Genomic DNA, 25,088 nt, shown 5'->3' with positions numbered 1-25,088 from the left:
TCCTTTTTACATGAGATTTATTGCAGTTGAGGTTTACTGGGTGTTTCGAAAATTTGAGCAGATCGCACAGGACCATCGAGGGTGAGAGAGGGGGCTTAATGTCATTCTAAAGCAGCAGAGATAGGAGGCTGGGAGTCCAGTCCAGTTTGGTACCAATGGGACAGGTCCCTTCCAGGACCATTTTCACCCCTCTAGGACCCGATTACATTCAGACAGTCGGACAGACGGTGCCACCATGCATCATCAATTTGGACCACAGATAATCCAAGCACATTCTAAACTAAAAAAAGACTTATAGTGAAATAAATATATCTTATATTCAGCCTGCCATAGTGTCATTTTAACATTCCAGAAAAAATCCATTGTTCTGAGAAGGTGTGTCAATGTAAGATGTATTATTTTGGTGTTAAAAGAGTATATTACATTCATAACTAAAACAAGGCAACTAGGGAGCTAAATATTTTCCCTACATTTCCCCTATTTACCTTAAACTCTTGGCTCCTACAGTAAATAGCTCTCCTCTTTCTGATCATCCTCATCAATTACCCTCTCACCTCTTTCCTCCTCCCTCGTATTTCGCCTTTCCTCTTTGCTTGTGCATTAGACCAGGGAGTGAAGTCAATATATGTGTGATAAGGCAGACTTATATGTTGTCCCTAGGCCACGTCTTATGAACCTCTCTACAGAGGAGGCAGAGAAACAACCCTTAACAAGCACTTCAGCAGGGGGAGGGGGCACTTGCAGGCTGGGGGAAGGGTGGGGTGTTTTGAGTGGGTTAGTAGTGCAGCACAGGGGCAACCCTGCTAAGGAAGTGGGGTAAACCAACAGTCAATCTATTCACTTGTCTTTTCTCTTCAAGGTGGGTGGCTGTGGTGATGCGTGAGGCTGGGGTTGTGGGTTGGGTGTAGCACTCTCCCTCTTGGGAGTGTTGTTGAGGATGTCCAGGCTCCGGCGGCTGGACGAGATGACATCAGCCACAAACTTGGTGCAGTCCGCACAAACATCCCGCAGGCTGCAGCCACTGGTGTACAGGTGGGGGAACTCCTCCTCCACAGACCGGCGGGAGAGAGTACACAGAGATCTGTGGAGAGGGAGTGAGGTGTTATATTCCATCAGGGGAGTACTCAGTATATAACATGACGAGGAACCTTCTGGGCCTGGAGTTTTTCCAGATCAGGTCACATGGTTTGGAACAACTCCAAGCCCTTCCCATCTGTAGGGGTTTGCAGGGGGGATGTGAAAGATGGACCGCGGAGAAATCAGATGGGTAATTACTACATAAAGGCTGCTTGGAGATCTGAATGAAGCAGAGACATTATATAACATATGCTGAGAGATCTAGAGGAAAGACAGTGATTAGATTGAGCATGTAAATTACTATTGGCCAGGGTGAGCAAAGACTTTTTCTGCTAAGTTAAAGACAGTTCAGTGGCCATGAAGACGGACAGACAGATAATACTCACTTGTAGACCTCACTCTTGCGACCATGGCTCTTTGGGCTGCTGTGAAAGCCCACAGTGTAGACTGGGATGTGGGCCATCTTCTTGGAAGGAATCTTCATCTGTGGCAGAGGGCGAGGGAAAGCAGAGTGAAAATAGGCATGGGTGAGGTGGAGTAAGAGGAGGAGGAGTAGGACGTTTAAAGAACTAAGTAAGATCATATCGGCAGAAAGTGAAGAGGAAATGGCAGACTTGATATGATTAAGAAATATGATAAAAGACAGGGCTGTGTGTATGAGGGAGAAACAACGTCACAAGACATCAGCCACATACCACAGACACGACACCCAAACCATAAACTCAGAAACTCACTGTACACAAACACAAGCAAGGAACCACCAAACATAACCATACACACATATAGCATCCCATACAACAGAACACACAACAGAACCTCAAGGCACAATCGCAAAATGTATTCAGAACTGAATACATTAATTTACAAAACACAGAACAACACAGCACAAGACAAACTACAATCTCACACAACAAACTCAACAGCCCAGACCTCAAACCTACATAGCACAGAACCACAAATCCAAATGGTCTGGTGACTAAGGCACAGATCACAATAATTGACATAATTAAAAGCACAGAATAATATTATGAGCCAACACAGAATATCTTAGATACATTTTGGTTGTAAAATAGATATTATCAATAGAAACAACATGAACAAAAAGCACTGTAGAAAACATTACACATTCAAAGAACATGAATTTGCATTTACACAGACAAAGAAAAAGGGACTGTAGGATACCTTTGCACTGCAGAATCCACAGACAGACCTGAAGGAGAGAGAACCACAGGGGCACAGTTAAGAATCCCCTGAATTACACTACCAAAAACACATAGAACACTATTCAATCAAACCCACAATGGTAATCAAAAACAACATTATTATTGTGCTTCATGAGCAGAGAGGGACCAAGTTTAAATGACTTGATTATGGTGTTATTACAAAAGGAGCATGTACTAATCTAATACTACATACTGTGTAGTGTGTACTCACCTTTTACAGAGCAGGCAGGTGGATGGCCAGGAAAAGAGGGGGAACTTAATTCTGCAGCAACAGCACACCTGGGAGACACATGCATATACTTTCGATAGGACCTCACTCATAAGGCTTTGAGAGAACATTATTATACTGTAGATAGAACCTCGCTCATACGGCTTTGAGAGAACATTATTATACTGTAGATAGAACCTCGCTCATACGGCTTTGAGAGAACATTATTATACTGTAGATAGAACCTCGCTCATACGGCTTTGAGAGAACATTATTATACTGTAGATAGGACCTCTGTAAGGCTTTGAGAGAACATTATTATACTGTAGATAGAACCTCGCTCATACGGCTTTGAGAGAACATTATTATACTGTAGATAGAACCTCGCTCATACGGCTTTGAGAGAACATTATTATACTGTAGATAGAACCTCGCTCATACGGCTTTGAGAGAACATTATTATACTGTAGATAGAACCTCGCTCATACGGCTTTGAGAGAACATTATTATACTGTAGATAGAACCTCGCTCATACGGCTTTGAGAGAACATTATTATACTGTAGATAGAACCTCGCTCATACGGCTTTGAGAGAACATTATTATACTGTAGATAGAACCTCGCTCATACGGCTTTGAGAGAACGATATAATTCTGTAGATAGAACCTCGCTCATAAGGCTTTGAGAGAACATTATTATACTGTAGATAGAACCTCGCTCATACGGCTTTGAGAGAACATTATTATACTGTAGATAGAACCTCGCTCATACGGCTTTGAGAGAATGTTATCATACTAGAACCTCGCTCAATAGGCTTTGAGAGAACGATATCATTCTGTAGATAGAACCTCACTATTAAGGCTTTGAGAGAACGCTCCCAACGGATGTGACGTCACTGCTTGTACCTTGCCTCTCCTTAGATTGTAATACAGCTCCTTGTTCTGCAAGTACTTCTCCATCTCTGCTTTCACCAGCACACGGCGCACATTGATGACCTCATCCACTGTTAAGGCAAGACTCTCCACTGGGTGACTGAATTCCTCCTTACAGAGAGAGATGGGAGGGAGGTAGTAGGTAGAGGAAGTTAGCTAGTATAATACAATGGGCAGGTTGAAGTGGAGCAGAGAGCACCCAGTGTGGAGAGGTTATCAAAGATAATGGGCCACTCACCATCCACTGGTGCTTATTGCCATTCCGAGAACTGGAGCCGGTCTCAGCTCCCTCTGTGGTCTCATTCACTGAGCTGAGAGAGAGACGGGCAGGGGAGGGTGGCACCCAGCCTGGCACAGGAAGAGAGGCTGGGAACAGGGAGATGGAGACACATGAGAGAGAAGCTTTGAATCACAGTCCATGTTGTTCTATTGAGTCAGATCTCTGATCATCCAAAAGTGTATGCTACATAAATTAGCTGTCAATTAGATAAATGAGTCGTGACATGTTTTATCTATTTGGTTTTTGGTGGGGTTTAATACATGCTGCCAGAAACACTTGCAAATCAGATCACAGTGGATCTTTGATAAGTATGATACGAGTCTGTTTTTCTAACATTCAAGAGAGGAACTAAATTGGGGTCAGAGGAAATAAAAAGTAGACTAGGTATTAGTAGAAATACTTTCTACAGGATATAACCTAGGTGTTGGTACTTGAAAGTCGCACCTGTCTTTATGCAAAATGGAAAGGAAGAAGGCGCTATGTAACCCTGAGAAATAAATGTGTGGACTCCTATAGCGTCTAACCAGACCATAGGAATCTACAGCCTTGTTAGAGCTAGGATTAGAGCGAGTTAGAGCCAGGTTAGAGTGAGGATCAGAAAACTAGAAAACAACAGCAGGCTACATGTATGCTAATGTAAATCAGCTGCTTATGATGACATTGTTGACATTTCTGGCATGTGTGTGACGAGAAAGGGTTGACATCCCTCTAGCGGTAGAACAGGAGATATCACTGAACCACCTTTGTTTTTGCTCTCTCCTAGCTACAGTCAACACATATTTCACAAATTAAGGGGTGTATAAGGTGGTTGTGATATGAAAGAAAAACATGGATCAAACCCATTAACTGTTGTCCTTCTAGCATTTTACTGCGCTAGTTCCTATCTGTACGTCTTAATAAGGTGATTAGTATCCATCACAAAACCCTTCAAATGAAATAACACAGCAGTAACGCTGTAACGGCTCCCCTCTTCGTCTGATGATGAGGAATAGCAATCATCGGACCAACACACAGTGTGGTAAGTGTTCATAGTAAATTTAATGAAATAAACGGAACACTGAATGACAAAAAAACAACAACAAAGAGAGTGAACGACACGAAACAGTCCTGTAAGGTGAAAAAACACAAAACAACTACCCGCAGGGCATCCTAGTGGTTAAAGCGTTGGACTAGTAACCGCTAGGTTGCAGGCAGTTAACCCACTGTTCCTAGGCCGTCATTGAAAATAAGAATTTGTTCTTAACTGACTTGCCTAGTTAAATAAAGGTTAATAAACATGTAAAAAACACAGGTGGGAACAGTCTACCTATATAAATATAAATATATGCCATTTAGCAGACGCTTTTATCCAAAGCGTCTTACAGTCATGTGTGCATACATTCTACGTATGGGTGGTCCCGGGGATCGAACCCACTACCCTGGCGTTACAAGCGCCATGCTCTACCAACTGAGCTACAGAAGGACCACGTATGGATCTCAATCAGAGACAACAATTGACAGCTGCCTCTGATTGGGAACCATACCAGGCCAAACACATAGAAATACAACACACAGAACAAAACATAGAATGAAAAACATAGAATGCCCACCCCAACTCACGCCCTGACCAAACCAAAATAGAGACATAAAAAAGGAACTAAGGTCAGGACGTGACAAACACCTTTTAACCTGAGCAAGAAATTATTGTAAGCAATTTACGGAATGGATTGACACACATTAGGCCTATATGTGATTACCTCCTGACATTGAATAAGATATAAACACTATACCAAACTTTATAACAAACTTTGTTGCAAAATCCTCTATTGCATTTTTTAAAAACAGTTTAGACTAATGTTTTTTCAATTGCAATTATCTGATTTTTTGTCAGGCTTGCTTTCTAACACAAATAAATATTTGACATGACAAAAATACCAATATATCTGTTTCATAAACCATATTACCGTAAGTAGTTTAATGAGTGGCTCTGCAGTATCACATGAATACATATTACAGTAAATGTCTCCCTCTGCTGACCAATACCTGAAACTGTCTGTAGTGAAAGGAGTCTCAGTGAGCATACTGACCTCTGTGCGTGGAGGGTGGCCCAGCCCCTGAGAGCACGTGTAACCATGGTCTCTCACCCCTCCGCATCACGGCCCCTTCCAGATGGGTGCAGTCGGACAGTGAGGGGAGCGTCTCCCCCCTGAGCTCAGCCAGGTCGTGTTCTGAGAAGGAGCGGTCCCGTTTCATAGATGTGGGAAAACTCTCAGCACGGCAGAGCTCCCCACTGTCTGGAGACTCCTCATCCTGCAACAGCAACAAGACAGGAGGACAACAGTGAGGAGGATGAGGTAGAGGAGGACAAGGAGGGGGGAGGAGGAGAAGATGGAGGGGGTGATGGAAGTGGAGGAGGTGATGGAGGTTGAGGAGGTGATGGAGGAGGAGAAGGAGGTGATGGAGGTATATGAGGAGAAGGAGGTAATGGAGGAGGTGATGGAGGTGGAGGAGAAGGAGGTGATGGAGGTGGAGGAGGAGGACGAGGTGATGGAGGTGGAGGAGGTGATGGAGGTTGAGGAGGAGGACGAGGTGATGGAGGTGGTGGTGATGGAGGTGGAGGACAAGGTGATGGAGGTAGAGGAGGAGGATGAGGTGATGGAGGTGGAGGAGGAGGAAGTGATGGAGGTGGAGGAGGAGGATGAGGTGATGGAGGTGGAGGACAAGGTGATGGAGGTGGAGGAGGATGAGGTGATGGAGGTGGAGGAGAATGAGGTGATGGAGGTGGAGGAGGAGGATGAGGTGATGGAGGAGGTGGTGATGGAGGTGGAGGACAAGGTGATGGAGGAGGAGGACGAGGTGATGGAGGTGGAGGAGGAGGATGAAGTGATGGAGGTGGAGGAGGAGGATGAGGTGATGGAGGTGGAGGAGAAGGAGGCGGAGGAGCAGGAAGGAAAACATAACTGATGTTGTATTTGTTATTTCTCAGCAAGAGGTAGTGCATTTAAATGAGAAAAAAATATAGTTTCTCTTCTATTTTCCGTCTAACCTCCAACATGTTCATCTCCTCCATCTCTTGAAGAGTAGGGGCTTTGAGCAGAACACGAAGACGAGAAGGGGGGCGGGACCCTAGCTCTGAGCCTGACAGGTCAATGCAGGAAGTAGATTTGAAATCACACGGGCAAGTGTGTGCCAGACAAGGCAGCGAGCCAAACGCTGGCGAATGAAACAACACACAAACACTGAACTCTCAAACACATTTCACTTAGAATACATTCCACAATATGAACATACTACATGTATAGCTCAAAGTATTAATGTAGTGACAGTGATGTCCATACATCTTTTGGAGCTGGGTGGGTCCACAGGTTTCAGTTTGCGCTCTTGTTTGATTTCAGCCAGGACACGTTCATGGAGGGACTGCTTCTCCTGAGGAGGAGGGGGCAGGTTTCGCTCTGACGCCTAGCATGCAACACAACAAAACACACAGGCAGACTGAGAATACAGGAGAAACAGACACAGACACACATTACCCAGTCTCAGACTATGACACCTTGTGACACACAAGGTACTGCCACAGTCACACTACAGTCACGTCAACAAAACAAATTATAGTGAAAAGGGACACTCACTGGTTTGAGTGGAGGGCGAGACCTGATGAAGTCCAAAATAAGCTCATGAGCATTTCTCTTCACCCGTGTAGGGATGTCACCATCCACCTACAGAGAGAACATGAGTGAAGTCTGGGACATAAATACAGGAGAAATAACTACTTGATCCATTGATCAAGAGTCTTCTTATCAGTATCAATATCCAGCTCACCATGACTTTCCGCAGCTGGAACTTGCGGGTGCGGATGTCCTGCATGAGCATCTCAAAGGGTGTGAGGCTGAACTCAGTGGGCAGTGGGTCAAACTCCTGGTCCTGCACCTTCTTCAGCTTCACCCCCTGTCTCAGCTCCTTCATCAACTGGACCCAGAGACGAGTCTGAAACACACACATACACTCATGTACCTCACACACAGACCCCATCAACCCAATGAAGGATAATACAGTATATACACATATCCTCATATACACACACAACGACACAGACAAATACACACGATCCCTGCTTCTCACCCAGTCTGTGTGTTTAAGTGCATCAATCTCAGCTCTATCTTCCTGAGGATCCTCTGTTTTGATTTTCTTCAACATCTACAGAGAAATGATAGTACACTGATAATAACACCACTATTCAGTTAACAATGATTTCAGTGCTTTACATGTGAGTGATCTGTAATCTCTGGTATAAACAAAATCAGGAACATACCTTCTTGGTATCTCGGATTTTGGTCAGGAAAGTTTGTAGCTCCAGAGTCTCAACAAACAAGGCTCGGCACACGGCCTGGTAGTGCTCAGGGGCAAGTGCAGGGTTGGCCAGTCTGGAAGCGCAAAGTGTCATCACCTGGCGTAATGTACGCACTGGCCTCATAGGCCCCTCTTCTCCTTCCTCTTCCTCCTCCTCCTGACCACTGTAGCCCTCATCTGTAGTTCCGTTGCCACCACCACAGTCAGCCCCCAGGCTGTGATCTCCCCCTGCCATGCGCTCAATGAGCCGCTCCAGCTGAGGACTCAACTCCCGCTCCTCACTGTCATCCAGACCCCAGTCCAGGGCCTGGTAGATTGCCACGCCCAGAGACTGGACCAGCTGAGGAGACAGATTCAGGTGATCGAGGAAATAAATAGCAGTGGACAACAAGCTGTTAGGATAGAGAGGACTGGAGGGCTGCTTGAAAGATATATATGAAGACTGGCCATGAGAAGAGAGGAGACTGACATTTACCTGTCATGACAGTATGTTCTATGTTACAAGGTGGGGATGATGGGTTCAGAAACTCACCTGGCGCTCCGCGATAGGTGGGAGGGGAGGTCCGTCTGTGTCATCTATGAAGACAAAAAAGTAGGCATGCAGCCGCATAACTAACACTGTTTTATGCTTGCGCTCCTCCCTAATAGGGTCTAGAGTTTTCCATCCATCTCACACATTTATGATACAATACATGGTTAAAACGATCATTTTGATCTATGAATTTGAGAGCGGTTACATTTGTCCAGCCCCACCCCACAGCTGTTTACCAAAAAAGTGTCAGGGTGTGCTCTTTGTTGTTGTTTGAATCGCAGATTGCCCCTTTGAATTGTATGGGTATAATTAAGCAATAAGGCCCGAGGAGGTGTGGTATATGGCCAATATACCACGGCTAAGGGCTGTTAGCATGCACAACGCAACGCGGAGTGCCCGGATACAGCCCTTAGCCATGGTATATTATTCCCCTCATCAATCTACAATAAAAAGTAAAAACAGTTTTTTCAAAATTTTGGCTAATTACATTTTTTAAATCAATGAAATATCACATTTACATAAGTATTCAGACCCTTTACTGAGTACTTTGTTGAAGCACTTTTGGCAGAAATTACAGCCTCAAGTCTTTTTGGGTATGACGCTACAAGCTTGGCACACCTGTATTTGGGGAGTTTCTCCCATTCTTCTCTGCAGATCTCTCAAGCTCTGTCAGGTTGGATGGGGAGCTTTGCTGCACAGCTCATTTCCAGTCTATCCAGAGATGTTCGATCGGGTTCAAGTCTGGGCTCTGGCTGGGCCACTCAAGGACATTCCGAGACTTGTCCTGAAGACACTCCTGCATTTTCTTGGTTGTTGTTCTGTTGGAAAGTGAACCTTCGTCCCAGTCTGAGGTCCTGAGCACTCTGGAGCAGGTTTTCATGAAGCATTAGTCTCCCGGTCCCTGCCGCTGAAAAACATCCCCAAGCGGGCTAAAATCCAAGCGGGTTATCATGTGCTTTTTACTGAGGAGTGGATTCCGTCTGGCTACTCTACCATAAAGGCCTGATTGGTGGAATGCTGCAGAGATGGTTGTCCTTCTGGAAGGTTCTCCCATCTCCACAGAGGAACTATAGAGCTCTGTCAGAGTGACCATCGGGTTCTTGGTCACCACCCTGACCAAGGCCCTTCTCCCCTGATTGCTAAGTTTGCCGGCCGGCCAGCTCTAGGAAGAGTCTTAGTGGTTCCAAACTTCTTCAATTTAAGAATTGATGGAGGCCACTGTGCTCTTTGGGACCCTCAATGCTGCAGACATTTTTTGGTACCCATTCCAAGATCTGTGTCCCAGAGCTCTATGGACAATTCCTTCAACCTCATGGCTTGGTTTTTGCTCTGACATGCACTGTCAATTTTGGGACCTTATATAGACAGTTGTGTGCCTTTCCAAATAATTTCCAATAAATTGAATTTATGATAGGTGAATTCTAATCAAGTTGTAGAAACATCTCAACATCTCTCAATGGCTCAATTTTGAGTCTCAAAGCAAAGGGTCTGAATACTTATGTAAATAAGGTATTTCTGTTATTTATTTTTAATACATTTGCAAAAATGTCTAAAAACCTGTTTTTGCTTTGTCATTATGGGGTATTGTGGATAGATTGCTGAGGATTTTCTATATTTTTTATCCATTTTAGAATAAGGCTGTAACATATAAAAATGTGGAAAAAGTCAAGAGATCTGAATTCTTTCCGAAGGCACTATATAGTAGAAAATGCTGACAAAATGCGTCATTTTTACCACCATTGATCCCGTATCACTCTAGAATGCGCATTTTTCATTTTATAGTCGTCAAATTCTATATATCTCATGTGCTGCAGTCACAACTCAGCTAGCCAGCAATGTCTCAGTTTTCTGTGTGTACAGAGAAGCGCACGGCTCAGATGACATTAATGACACCCGGGAGGCCTGAAACTACACATTCAGCACATTAGTGCTGCAGAACCCAAGACTAGTGGAGAGGCCTGGGTGAGGGGTCAGTGCTGCTCCTTCTGTCCAGAACAAAGCGCTGAAAGCAAGACTAGGTCCAGATTAACAGAGCCTGTCTAAATAGATCTGCACCGTGGACAAAGAGTCGGCCTGACACATAGTCATAGTACTGTTCTCTCTCTCGGGAGGGTGAAGACATTTCTGTTCAAGCCTCTCAGAAGCTGAGTAATAGATCCTTTTTGAAGCAGTTAGACAGGTTTCATTATGTTTGGTTAGGTTCATGTAGCCAATGACACAGACAGTCGCCATGTCCGAGTACCCATACTAGCATGCTACATACTTAAACTGCATACTCATTTGGCGTTTGATCAAGTAGATTCAGAGAGTCGGAATATCTGTCTCCCTTCAGCAGGTGGCTTTTTTCATTGTTTCGCCAACCAAGCAAGGAGTTTTTGTATGTATCAAAGAGAGTTTCGAATTTGGTCAACAACAAAAACGAATGGCTTATTTGCTAGGTGATGTTAATTGGATCGAATAGAAGTTTCGTAATGCTTAAATTGTTAGGAGTCTACTGATATAAGTGACTTCCTGGCAACTTTGAGAAAAAACACTTTATTTCGGAGTTGTCTCAAGATGACAATGCATATTCATGGTATGGGGCTAGTAGCATAGCATCTCTCTCCAGTGAATACAGGCGGTCGACATCAGCAATCCTCACTGAATATTCAAAAAAGGATTACAAGAATGAGATGTATCCACCAATCCAAAGAAAGGATAGGCAGGAGCTATACAGCCTGCCGGCCGCTTTGTGGACAACGGCTCCTATTGTTTGGGTGGAGAGACATGTCTTGACAGCATATGCATAATCTTTGGTAGAATTCACTTGTCTTTCTTCAGACTCATGTGTTTGACAACAGCTGATAATCAGATAAATTGACGCGCCTAGATGACGCATTTGGAGTATTATTTTCAAAATGTCACATATGCTGGTATGGGTATTCGGACACGACCAGTGTCTCGGAGAGAACATTCTTTCATCATGTGTCTGTCAGTTGATGATAGTTATTTCTCTTTCAGGCAATGTCTTCAAGATTCCATCTCTTTTGGAGCTGTTTTATGTTTGCTGCCCCTGTGATTTCCCCCACATTCAAAATATGGACCTGGAATCTGTTGTCATAGAAATATGGGGAACAAGACATAAACATTTTTTTTTAAACACAGAGGGAGTTAAACATTTTAAAAAGTGCATCAAAGAAAACTATTACAGTCACGTCAAACAGTGCAGCCAGAGTAACAGCAAAGTAGCTGCATTTGATCATTTTCTAGTGACATTTATTTGGATACATCCATAACGATGAGCTAATGATACGCAATCTCACCTGACATAGAAGATGTGCTCTCTCGTCTGGACACTGTTGTTCAGAGGAGCTAGCCAACAACACAGCTAACACAATCACTTCAAACTGAAGCTGGAAAGACAGCAAACTAGCTGCATTTAGTTTCATTTGACCTGTTTTCTATTTACATTTCTTTGTACAGTACCTGTCAAAAGTTTGGACATCTACTCATTCCAGAGCTTTTCTTTATTTTTACTATTTTCTACATTGTAGGATAATAGTGAAGACATCAAAACTATGAAATAACATATATGGAATCATGTAGTAACCATAAAACATATGTTTGATTTTAGATTCTTCATTCTTGGCATTCTCTCAACTAGCTTCATGAGGTAGTCATCTGGAATGCATTTCAATTAACATGTGTGCCTTGTTAAATGTTGGTTTGTGGAATGTCTTTCCTTCAAATGTGTTTGAACCAATCAGTTTTGTTGTGACAAGGTAGCGGTGGTATATCAATAACTTTTAAAATTTCTTAAAGTGCAGTCGCAAAAACCATCAAGTGCTATGATGAAACTGGCTCTTATGAGGACTGCCACAGGAAAAGAAGACCCAGAGTTACCTCTGCTGCAGAGAATAAGTTCATTAGAGTTAACTGCACCTCAGATTGCAGCCCAGATACATGTAACAGACACATCTCAACATCAACTGTTCAGAGGAGACTGAGGCCTTCATGGTCAAATTGCTGCAAAGAAACCACTACTAAAGGACATCAATAATAAGAAGAGACTTTCTTGGGCCAAGAAACACGAGCAATGGACATTAGACCGGTGGAAATCTGTCTTTTGGTCTGATGAGTCCAAATTTGAGATATTTGGTACCAACCGCCGTGTCTTTGTGAGACGCAGAGTAGGTGAACGGATGATTTCCGGCTCCAGTTCCCCTCTTTCCACTGGGATTCTCTGCCTCTAACCCTATTACAGGGGCTGAGTCACTGGCTTACTGGGGCTCTCTCATGCCATCCCTGGAAGGGGTGCGTCACCTGAGTGGGTTGATTCACTGTTGTGGTCATCCTGTCTGGGTTGGCGCCCCCCTCTTGGGTTGTGCTGTGGCGGAGATCTTTGTGGGCTATACTCAGCCTTGTCTCAGGATGGTAAGTTGGTGGTTGAAGATATCCCTCTAGTGGTGTGGGGGCTGTGCTTTAGCAAAGTGGGTGTGGTTATATCCTTCCTGTTTGGCCCTGTCCGGGGGTGTCCTCGAATGGGGCCACAGTGTCTCCTGACCCCTCCTGTCTCAGCCTCCAGTATTTATGCTGCAGTAGTTTATGTGTCGGTGGGCTAGGGTCAGTTTGTTATATCTGGAGTACTTCTCCTGTCCTATTCGGTGTCCTGTGTGAATCTAAGTGTGCGTTCTCTAATTCTCTCCTTCTCTCTTTCTTTCTCTCTCTCGGAGGACCTGAGCTCTAGGACCATGCCCCAGGACTACCTGACATGATGACTCCTTGCTGTCCCCAGTCCACCTGGCCATGCTGCTGCTCCAGTTTCAACTGTTCTGCCTTATTATTATTCAACCATGCGGGTCATTTATGAACATTTGAACATCTTGGCCATGTTCTGTTATAATCTCCACCCGGCACAGCCAGAAGAGGACTGGCCACCCCACATATGCTCTCTCTAATTCTCTCTTTCTTTCTCTCTCTCGGAGGACCTGAGTCCTAGGACCGTGCCCCAGGATCTCCGCATGTGTGGTTCCCACCATGTAGCATGGAGGAGAAGGTGTGATGGTGTGGGGGTGCTTTGCTGGTGACACTGTCTGGGATCTATTTAGAATTCAAGGCACACTTAACCAGCATGGCTACCACAGCATTCTGCAGCGATACACCATCCCACCTGGTTTGCGCTTAGTGGGACTGTTTTTCAACAGGACAATGACCCAACACACCTCCAGGCTGAGTAAAGGCTATTTGACCAAGAAGGAGAGTGATGGAGTGCTGCATCAGAAGACCACAATCACCCGACCTCAACCCAATTGAGATAGTTTGGGATGAGTTGGACCACAGAGTGAAGGAAAAGCAGCCAACAAGTGCTCAGCATATGTGGGAACTCCTTCAAGACTGTTGGAAAAGCATTCCAGGTGAAGCTGGTTGAGAGAATGCCAAGTGTGTGCAAAGCTGTCATCAAGGAAAAGGGAAGAATCTTTGAAGAATCTAAAATATATTTTGATTTGTTTAACACTTTTTTGGTTACTACATGATTCCATGTGTTATTTCATAGTTTGATGCCTTTATTACTATTCTACAATGTAGAAAATAGTTTAAAAAAATAATGAGTAGTACTGTATATCTCCATAAAAATGATGCCAGCTGATTCATGATTTCGACTGGCTGAGAAAAGCTGCCTGCTCGTCTGTCTCGTCCAGACTCCCTACATGTTTATTACATAGCTGGAGATCGAATTTCAATGTTGAAAGAATGTTGCTGTCAGCGATTGGGTGCAGAGTTATAGCGGAGTCAGGCACAGGACACAGGTATTGAGTAACATACATGTAACTGAGTTTACTCAATATCAAGCAAAATTCCAAATAGGAACATACAAAGAGCATTAACACAAAACACAACCACTAACGACATAAACAATCACGGACAGAACAGGAATGTATGCCGGAGGGTTAAATAGAGAATGTGATATGTAATAGAAACCAGGTGTGTGTGTAATACAGACAAAACGAAACGAAACTGAAACATGGATCGACGGTGACTAGAAAGTCGGTGACGTCGACCGCCGGACACCACCCGAACAAGGAGAAGGGCCGACTTCGGCGGAAGTCATGACATTACCCCCCGTTGACGCACGGCTCTAGCAGCGCATCAAGGGGGGTACTGTCAGACAGAGAGAGAGTGTCAGGGACAACCCGGAGGACGGGACACAGGGCGATCCGGCTGGAGACGGTAAAACTCCTGTAGCATTGAAGGATCTAGGATGTCCTCCACCAGTACCCAGCATCTCTCCTCCGGGCCGTACCCCTTCCACTCCACTAGGTACTGAAGGCCCCTCACCCGACACCTTGAGTCCATGATGTCTCGTACGGTATACGCCGGGACCCCCTCGATGTCCAGAGGGGGCGGAGGAACCTCCCGCACCTCAGACTGCTGGAGTGGACCAGCCATCACCGGCCTGAGGAGAGCAACATGGAACGAGGGGTTAATGTGATAATCAGGGGGGAGTTGTAACCAATAACAAACCTCTTTCAGTCTCCTCAGGACTTTAAATGGCCCCACAAACCACGGACCCAGCTTCTGGCAGGACAGGTAAAGGGGCAGGTTTCGGGTCGAGAGCCAGACCCAATCCGCCTCACTGCGGTGGCCGTCGGCACTCGCCTTTTGCCTCCTGACGGACCTTTGTAGCCGCACATGGGCAGCGTTCCATGTCTCCTCTGAGTGCCTAAACCATTCATCCACCGCAGGAGCCTCGATTTGTCTCTGATGCCATGATGCTCATAACCCAGCACACACTGAAATGGTGATAGGTTGGTAGAGGAGTGGCGGAGGGAGTTTTGGGCCATCACCGCCCAGGGGATGTAAACCACCCACTCCCCCGGCCGGTCCTGGCAATAGGACCGCAGAAACCTACCCACATCCTGGTTGACTCTTTCTACCTGCCCGTTACTCTCGCGGGGAGAAAACCTGAGGTAAGGCTGACCGAGACCCCCAGACGTTCCATAAAAGCCCTCCAGACTCTAGACGTGAATTGGGGACCCCGATCAGAAACTATATCCTCAGGCACCCCGTAGTGCTGGAATACGTGGGTGAACAGGGCCTCCGCAGTTTGTAGAGCCGTAGGGAGACCGGGCAAAGGAAGAAGGCGGCAGGACTTAGAAAACCTATCCACAACGACCAGGATCGTGGCGTTACCCCGCGACGGAGGAAGATCTGTCACGAAATCCACCGATAGGTGTGACCACGGTCGTTGTGGAACGGGAAGGGGTTGTAATTTCCCTCTGGGCAGGTGTCTAGGTGCCTTGCACTGTGCACATACCGAACAGGAGGAAACATAAACCCTCACGTCCATAGCTAAAGTGGGCCACCAGTACTTCCCAGCAAGGCAGCGCACCGTCCGACCGATGCCAGGATGACCAGAGGAGGGTGACGTGTGAGCCCAACAGATCAAACCATCGCAGACATCAAACGGAAGGTACAGACGCCCAGCTGGACACTCAGGGGGAGTAGGCTCTGCACGTGACGCCCGCTCGATGTCCGCGTCCACCTCCCATACCACCGGTGCCACCAGGCGAGAAGCTGGAATTTTGGGAGTGCGATCCGTGGACCGCTCCTCTGTATCATACAGCCGGGACAGTGCGTCTGCCTTAACGTTCTGGGAACCTGGTTTGCAAGAAAGGGTGAAAACAAAACTAAAAATCATGGCCCACCTTCCCTGATGAGGGTTCAGTCTCCTCGCCGCCCGGATCTACTCCAGATTGCGGTGGTCAGTCCAAATGAGAAAAGGGTGTTTAGCCCCCTCAAGCAAATGTCTCCACACTTTCAGAGCCTTGACAACAGCCAACAACTCCCGGTCCCCCACATCATAGTTTCGCTCCGCCGGGCTGAACTTCTTCGAAAAGAATGCACAGTGGCGTACCCGAGCGCTGGGACAACACAGCCCCTATCCCTGCCTCGGACGCGTCCACCTCAACTATGAACGCTAAGGAGGGATCAGGATGAGCCAACACAGGAGCCGAGGTAAACAGAGCCTTCAGGTGACCAAAAGCCCTGCCTGCCCCAGCTGTCCACTGCAGTCGCACCGGTCCCCCCCTTCAGCAGTGAGGAAATGGGAGCCGCTACCTCACCAAAACCCCTGATAAATCTCCGGTAGTAAGTTGGCAAACCCTAAAAACCGCTGCACCTCCTTTACCATGGTTGGAGTCGGCCAATTACGCAAGGCTGAAATGCGGTCATTCTCCATCTCTACACCTGACGCTGAAAAGCGGTACCCTAGGAAGGAGACGGACTGTTGGAAGAACAGACATTTCTCAGCCTTGAAGTACAGGTCATGTTCCAACAGTCGACCAAGCACCCTGCATACCAGGGATATGTGCTCGACGCGTGTAGTGGAGTATATTAGAATGTCATCTATATACACCACTACACCCTGCCCGTGCAGGTCCCTGAAAATCTCATCTACAAAGGATTGGAAGACTGATGGAGCATTAATTAACCCGTACGGCATGATGAGGTACTCATAATGCCCAGAAGTGGTGCTAAATGCTGTCTTCCACTCATCTCTGGCCCGGATACGCATCAGGTTGTAAGCACTCCTGAGGTCCAATTTTGTGAAGAAGTGCGTCCGTGTAATGACTCGGTCATACTGGCTATGAGCGGTAGCGGGTAACTGTATTTTACAGTGATCTTATTTAAACCTCCATAATCAATACACTGGCGCAAATCTCCATCCTTCTTCTTCACAAAAAAGAAACTCGAGGAGACAGGTGAGATGGAAGGTTGAATGTATCCCTGTCCCAGAGATTCGGTGACATATGTCTCCATAGCCACCGTCTCCTCCTGTGACAGAGGATACACGTGACTCCTGGGAAGTGCAGCTTCTACCAAGAGATCTATCGCACAATCCCCCTGTCGATGGGGTGGCAATTGAGTCGCCTTCTTTTTACAGATGGATGGTGGAAACCTGGTTTGGACTTTCCACCGTAGTGGCACCTAAGGAAACACCTACACACCTCCCTGAACAGTGACAGGACCATCCCTTGAGAGCCCTCTGTTGCCACGAAATAATAGGATCATGAGAGGCCAACCAAGGAAGACCCAATACAACAGGAAACGCAGGAGAGTCGATCAGGAAGAGACTAATTCTCTCCTCGTGACCCCCCTGCGTTCTCATAGCAATGGGCGCTGTGACCTCCCCAATTAGCCCCAACCCCAAAGGACGACTATCTAAGGCATGTACAGGGAAGGGAACATCAACAGGAACAATAGGAATCCCTAATCTATGTGCTAAGGAGCGGTCAATAAAGTTCCCAGCTGCACCTGAATCTATTGGCGCCTTATGCTGGGAATGTGGGGAGAACTCAGGAAATTCTATAGGTAACCAAATGTGTGCAACAGGGGGCTCTGGGTGAGTTGTGTGTGCCTATTCACCTGGGATGACCCACCAGTGCTTCGCCTGCTACCTCGACCTCCTGGAGAACCACTCCAGCACCGACCAGCAGTGTGCCCTCTGCGGCCACAGTTGGTGCAGGGAATGGTCCCCCCTCCAGTCCCCCTCATAGCAGTCCCTCCTAACTCCATCGGTGTGGGATCCAAGGTGCTGGGATATGGAACGGGCGGACCCCGATCCAGACGTCCGCGGGAGGCCAACAGGTTATCCAGCCGAATAGACAAGTCCACCAGCTGGTCCAGGTTGAGAGTAGTGTCCCTGCAGGCTAGCTCGCTACGAATGTCCTCTCGTAAACTACACCTGTAGTGGTCGATCAGGGCCCACTCATTCCATCCCGCACCAGCTGCCAGAATTCTGAAGTCCAGTGCGAACTCTTGAGCGCTCCTCATGTCCTGTCTTAGATGAAACAGTCTCTCTCCCACTGCTCTCCCTTCAGGTGGATGATCAAAAACTGCCGGGAGGTGGCGGGAGAAGTCCTCGTAGTCATCTAGAGTCGGTCCTTCCCTTCCCTTCCCTAGATGGCGTTGGCCCACTCCAGGGCTTTTCCAGTCAGGCAGGAGATGAGGGCGCTCACTCTCTCGCGTCCGGAAGGGGCCGGCCGAACAGCTTCCAGGTAGAGCTCCAGCTGGAGTAGGAACCCCTGGCAGTGATCCGTCATACGCTCCCGGGAGCGAGAGCCCGAATCCCACTGGGTCCTGACGACGTAGGAGTGGACATCGGTGTAGGTTGAGGTGTGGGCGGATGTGATGAAGTAGGATTGACAGGAAAGCCTCCTCTCTCCCATCTGTCCATTGTTTGTGACACGCGATCCATGGCTGTCCCTAGCCTGTTTAACATGGTCGCGTGCTGCTGAACGCGCTCCTCTACTGGGAGAGAAGGGCTGGCTGCACCTGCTGACTCCATTTGAATGGTCAGTGATTCTGTCAGCGATTGTGTGCAGTTATAGCGGAGTCAGGCGCAGGACACAGGTATTGAGTAACATAACTGAGTGTACTCAAATTATCAAGCAAAATTCCAAATAGGAACATCCAAAAAGTACTAGCAATCTAGCAAACAATCACGGACAGAACAGGAATGTATGCCAGAGGGTTAAATAAGGAACGTGATATGTAATAGACACCAGGTGTGTGTGTAATACAGACAAAACAAAATGAAACTGAAACATGGATCGATGGTGACTAGAAAGCCGGTGACGTCGACTGCCGAACAGCACCCAAACAAGGAGAAGGGCCGACTTCGGCGGAAGTCGTGACAGTTGCAAATGTCAGAGAGACAGACAGCAAGGTTTATACAAACCTCCGCTGTTGAAAATCAAATGCTATTCTAAAAGAAATTGGAGATAATGTCTAGATGCTTTTTACAGTGGAGGTCAAGTTTATAAATTGCCTGGCTGGGCTGATGAGCCAGTCTATTGCCCAGTGAAATGGAACAGAGTAAATAGGCATTTCAACTTCATAGTTTTAGCCGGTGGTAACTTGTGGAATAGACACCGGCTGGAATGTGGTTTTAACCAATCAACATACAGGATTATACCCACCTGTTGTATAATATAAAACACACCCTTAGTAACCTTGACCCTTAACCAACAATCCCTGTAGCCTACTTCATTGCCTTCATTACTCACTCATTTGCAGGGGTTAAGTAGCCTAATTGTGATGACCAAACAGGTTGTGATCTGTGATTAAAGTAAACTGTACATAAGTAAACTACAGTGTTGGGGAGTAGTGACCTATGTAGTTCAACTAGTAATTTAACTACATATTCCAGTAGCTTGTTGGTAGTTGAAATAATTCAAATCTAGGTAGTGTTTTCAGTAGTTAATTACTTTTCTTGCCATGCAGTGGTGTAGCTAACTACTGGAACTACACACTACTTATTTTGCCAAAATAAAATATGGGTGAAGTAGCTAATCATTTCATTTATTTTTCGGCATTAGACCAGCCTAATTTTCATTTGAAACATTGTTTTTGTGTTTAACCATCATTACGTTTGCTGATGACACAATAGTGGTTGGCCTGATCACCGACAATGACGAGACAGCCTATAGGGAGGAGCTCAGAGACCTGGCCGTGTGGTGCCAGGACAACAACCTCTCCCTCAACGTGATCAAGACAAGGGAGATGATTGTGGACTACAGGAAAAGGAGGACCGAGCACGCCTCCATTCTCATCGACAGAGCTGTAATGGAGCAGGTTGAGAGCTTCAAGTTCCTTGGTGTCCACATCACCAACAAACTATCATGGTCCAAACACACCAAGATAGTTGTGAAGAGGGCAAGACAAAACCTATTCCCCCTCAAGAGACTGAAAAGATTTGGCAGGGGTCCTCAGATCCTCAAAAGGTTCTACAGCTGCACCATCAAGAGCATCCTGACTGGTTGCATCACTGCCTGGTATGGCAACTGCTCGGCCTCCGACCGACCGCAAGGCACTACAGTGGGTAATGCGTCCGGCCCAGTACATCACTGAGGCCTAAGCTTCCTGCAATCCAGGACCTCTATACCAGACAGTGTCAGAGGAAGGCCCTAACAATTGTCACAGACTCCAGCCAACCAAGTCATAGACTTGTTTTCTCTGCTACCGCATGGCAAGCAGTACTGGAGCCCCAAGTCTAGGTCCAAGAGGCTTCTAATCAGCTATTACCCCAAAGCCATAAGACTCCTGAACATGTAATCAAATGGCTACCCAGACTATTTGCATTGTCACCCCCCCCCCCCTTTACGCTGCTGCTACTCTCTGTTATTATCTATGCATAGTCACTTTAATAACTCTACCTACATGTACATATTACCTCAATTACCTCAACAAACCGGTACCCCCGCACATTGACTCTGTACCGGTGCCACCTGTATATAGCCTCCCTATTGTTATTTTATTGCTGCTTTTAATTATTTGTTACTTTTATTTCTTGTTCTTTTTAGGTATTTTTTAAAACTGCATTGTTGTAATTAAGCACTTCACTGTAAGGTCTACCTACACCTGTTGTATTTGGCGCATGTGACAAATACAATTTGATTTTAGTTGATAATAAGCTAAATTGCACATTCTGTTAACATGCAGTACTATATTTGGTATTTGGTATTTTATTAGGATCCCCATTAGCTGTTGCAAAAGCAGCAGCTACTCCTCCTGGGGTCCACAAAAAACATGAAACATAATACAGAATGACATAATACAGAACATCATTAGACAAGAACAGCTCAAGGACAGAACTACATACATTTTAAAAAAAGCACACGTAGACTACTTATCAATGCATCCACACAAACTATCTAGGTCAAATAAGTTTTGCCACAAGGAGAGGCGTTGTGCCACAAGGTGTTGCTTTATCTGTTTTTTGAAACCAGGTTTGCTGTTTATTTGAGCAATATGAGATTGAAGGAAGTTCCATGCAATAAGGGCTCTATATAATACTGTACGTTTTCTTGAATTTGTTCTGGATTTGGGGACTATGAAAAGACTCCTCGTGGCATGTCTGATGGGATAAGTGTGTGTGGCAGAGCTGTGTGTAAGTTGACTATGAAAACAATTTGGGATTTTAACACATTAATGTTTCTTATAAACATAAGAAATGATGCTGTCAGTCTCTCTTCAACTCTTAGCAAAAGAGAGACTGGCATGCATAGTATTTCTATCAGCCCTCTGATTACAATTCAGAGCAAAACATGCCGCTATGTTCTGGGCCAGCTTCAGCTTAACTAGGTCTTTCCTTGCAGCAGTGGACCACACGGCTGGACAATAATCAAGATTAGACAAAACTAGAGCCTGCAGAACTTGCTTTTTGGAGTGTGGTGTCAAAAAAGCAGAGCATCTCTTTATTACGGCTAGACCTCTCCCCATTTTTGCAACCATTGAATCTATATGTTTTGACCATGACAGTTTACAATATAAGGTAACGCCAAGTAATTTAGTCTCTTCAACTTGTTCAACAGCCACACCATTCTTAACCAAATTCAGCTAGCACTTAATGAATGATTTGTACCAAATACAATGCTCTTAGTTTTAGAGATGTTCAGGACCAGTTTATTACTGGCCACCCATTCCAAAACCGACAGCAACTCTTTGTTAAGGGTTTCAGTGACTTCATTAGCTGTGGTTGCTGATGCGTACTGTATATGGTTGAATCATCAGTATACATGGACACACATGCTTTGTTTAATGCCAGTGGCAGGTCATTAGTAAAAATAGAAAAGAGTAGAGGGCCTAGAGAGCTGCCCTGCAGTACACCACACTTTACATGTTTGACATTAGAGACGCTTCCATTAAAAAGAAAACCCTTTGAGTTCTATTAGATAGATAACTCTGAATCCACACTATGGCAGAGTTTGAAAAGCCATAGCACTTAATTTTTTGCAACATCAGGTTATGGTCAATAATATCAAAGACTGCACTGAAATCTAACAGTACAGCTCCCACAATCTTCTTCTTATCAATTTCTTTCAACCAATTATCAGTCATTTGTGTCAGTACAGTGCATGTTGAGTGCCCTTCTCCATAAGTATGCTGAAAGTCAGTTGTTAATTTGTTTACAGAGAAATAGCATTGTATTTGGTCAAACACAATTTTTTATAAAAGTTTGCTAAGAGCTGTATGACTCCAAAGTGACTGTTCTTGCAATTTGTAGTCTACAAGACCATGGTGCTTGCCTACGGAGCTGTGAGGGGAACGGCACCTCAGTACCTCCAGGCTCTGATCAGGCCCTACACCCAAACAAGGGCACTGCGTTCATCCACCTCTGGCCTGCTCGCCTCCCTACCACTGAGGAAGTACAGTTCCCGCTCAGCCCAGTCAAAACTGTTCGCTGCTCTGGCCCCCCCAATGGTGGAACAAACTCCCTCACGACGCCAGGACAGTGGAGTCAATCACCACCTTCCGGAGACACCTGAAACCCCACCTCTTTAAGGAATACCTAGGATAGGATAAAGTAATCCTTCTCACCCCCCCCCCTTAAAAGATTTAGATGCACTATTGTAAAGTGGCTGTTCCACTGGATGTCATAAGGTGAATGCACCAATTTGTAAGTCGCTCTGGATAAGAGCGTCTGCTAAATGACTTAAATGTAAATGTAAAATGTATGACATTTCAAATTTACATATGATACGTTTTCACAAAGTAGTTTGGATGTAGGAAAGTACTTTTAAAATTAACTTCAGTGAAGTAAACTATATTTTTCCTAATAATAGATTTAATTGGTAGCTTGGTAAACTATATTTTCAGAGTAGCTTCCCCAACACTGGTAAACTATAACCATACTGACCAACTGCATCAACAATGCAATATAATTGGCTCATCAGCAAGGACACAAATGTCCCATACATATGCAGCATGTCCTTAGTTGTGCTCATTAAATTGACTGACTTTCTTCTGTAAATGACTCCATAAGTGTAGACAACAAAAATATTCAAGAAACACCCCAGCTCCCAAGACAAGATGAACACAGGGACCCTGTAGTGGGATATCAATCACTGTCAGTGCTATTAATTATGATTTACATTGTTCATTATAGAATTTGGTCATTTCTCAATATTAATAAAAACAAAAAAGTATTTATATATTTGGGACAAAAATGTGGCCTATACAATTATGTCTCAGCAACTGATCTATAGCCTAAACTATTGGATTCGTTTTTGTCCAATGTGTTGTGACATAATTTCTGCGTTATCTTTATGCTACTTTTATTACCGCTATATGAAATCACCTTATCACTCACTATGCTAATGTTCGGTTTCATTTTAAATAGGCTACTTTGGCCTATAAAATTTGGCCGAGCCTATTTAAAATGAAACAGAACATTAGCATAGTGAGTGATAAAGTGATTTCATATTTTTCTCTCAGTTTAAGTAATATCCATAGTCACCCTTAATGTTACAACATTTCGTAATCTGCTAACCTGCTATCTTTTTCCACTCCCAGTTGTATCCTTTATCTTATCATGTCATAGCTCGGTTCCTTAGGCTATGTCAGCAACTCTGACAGAGTTTTTCTTTGGGCACCGGCCCGCAGTGCACTCAGGCCAGTTATTTTATTGGGATCCTTTAACCGAATCACTTGTGAATGGGAAACAGATCACAAAGCTACCTCTAACTCTAAACCTTCTTTAGCAGATACAAGGGGGGATCTGTACTGTATGAATAATTGATCATTTCGTCTATTTGTATAATCCAAGCCAATTCTGTTTGGGGAGTGCTACTGACGCATTTATCGTGAATTTCCCATTCAAAACAATATTGCGTGTTGAAATTACAACATACAAATAGTGAATCAATATCAAATTAATTGAGAAATAACTGAAAGGCCTATAATAAATGAGACTATATTGTAGGCCTAGGCTGGTGTTAATTAGGGTATTTTGGTACCGCAAAGGTCAGTCAGGAAGTTAGGTTAGCTAACAGAGCTCTCTTACGGTTGTTGCAGGGCTGTTGTTGTAGGGAAACCATCCCATCTCTGAGTAAGAGTATAGAGGACGGGTCCTTCACACGGGAAACTCCACCTGTCACAGTGGCCGGGCGCGGCACCCTCAGCCCGCTGCAGCATTGATAACACACAGCCCAAGCCTGCTCCTCGTTAATGGGCTGCTCGTAGGATTTCAACACTTCTTCAAGAGACAGTTCCCTGGGGTCGCTCAGGTCCCGAGCCTCTGCCCTGTCCGTGGGAGCGGACACCCTTGAATCGCCATCCTTGCCGCTTCTGTTTGTTGACCTGGCCATGGCTGCGGTAAACTACCGATCCCATTGCTCTGTGGCCATTATCTTTTCACGCCGGGTTCCTTCCTTCCCACAGCACGCCAACTCAACTGCCACAGCTGCGAGTTACTATAACAGCAAATTAAAGCGATCTTTGATCTGCAGGAATGTCAATCAGCGCCAAGGAAAGGAGAGGAGGCAGGAGGAGGAAACCATACGCTAGTGGCGCAATCAACCTGCAAGGAGAAAATCTTGTTGAAAATGTTTGACCACCAACCAGACGAGTACTGGTAAACAATGACGAAGAGATAGATAAACCCTTGAAGATGATTGTATTTGAGAGAATAGACCACACGCTCAGTTTTGACAGTCCGGTCACACAGATGATCCGCTCCGCTGCAGTGC

The 25,088-nt window shown here is 45.3% G+C and overlaps 1 protein-coding gene across 3 annotated transcripts; it reads right to left on the bottom strand.

The window, feature by feature from the left end:
• Window positions 1-3: 3 nt before the first annotated feature.
• On the bottom strand, window positions 4-25,088 carry spire2 (spire-type actin nucleation factor 2). Of its 3 annotated transcripts, none has more exons than XM_046293409.1 (15): window positions 24,404-25,088; window positions 8,578-8,621; window positions 8,008-8,385; window positions 7,818-7,892; window positions 7,518-7,682; window positions 7,328-7,414; window positions 7,037-7,157; window positions 6,745-6,911; window positions 5,786-6,008; window positions 3,678-3,805; window positions 3,413-3,550; window positions 2,512-2,579; window positions 2,260-2,287; window positions 1,464-1,561; window positions 4-1,081 (listed from the first exon to the last, which is right to left on the bottom strand). In XM_046293409.1, the coding sequence occupies exons 1-15, from the start codon at window positions 24,705-24,707 to the stop codon at window positions 838-840; spliced, it is 2,268 nt and encodes a 755-aa protein (XP_046149365.1). In that variant the 5' UTR covers window positions 24,708-25,088; the 3' UTR covers window positions 4-837. The 3 variants fall into 3 exon arrangements, with proteins under 3 accessions (XP_046149365.1, XP_046149372.1, XP_046149378.1); XM_046293416.1 differs by having other exon boundaries at window positions 6,745-6,836; XM_046293422.1 differs by lacking the exons at window positions 6,745-6,911; window positions 7,037-7,157.

The sequence above is a fragment of the Oncorhynchus gorbuscha genome, linkage group LG02, assembly GCF_021184085.1.
Source record: "Oncorhynchus gorbuscha isolate QuinsamMale2020 ecotype Even-year linkage group LG02, OgorEven_v1.0, whole genome shotgun sequence".
NCBI lineage: Eukaryota > Metazoa > Chordata > Actinopteri > Salmoniformes > Salmonidae > Oncorhynchus > Oncorhynchus gorbuscha.
Note: the sequence above shows the minus strand (reverse complement) of the source record. Positions and strands in the feature narration are given on the sequence as shown.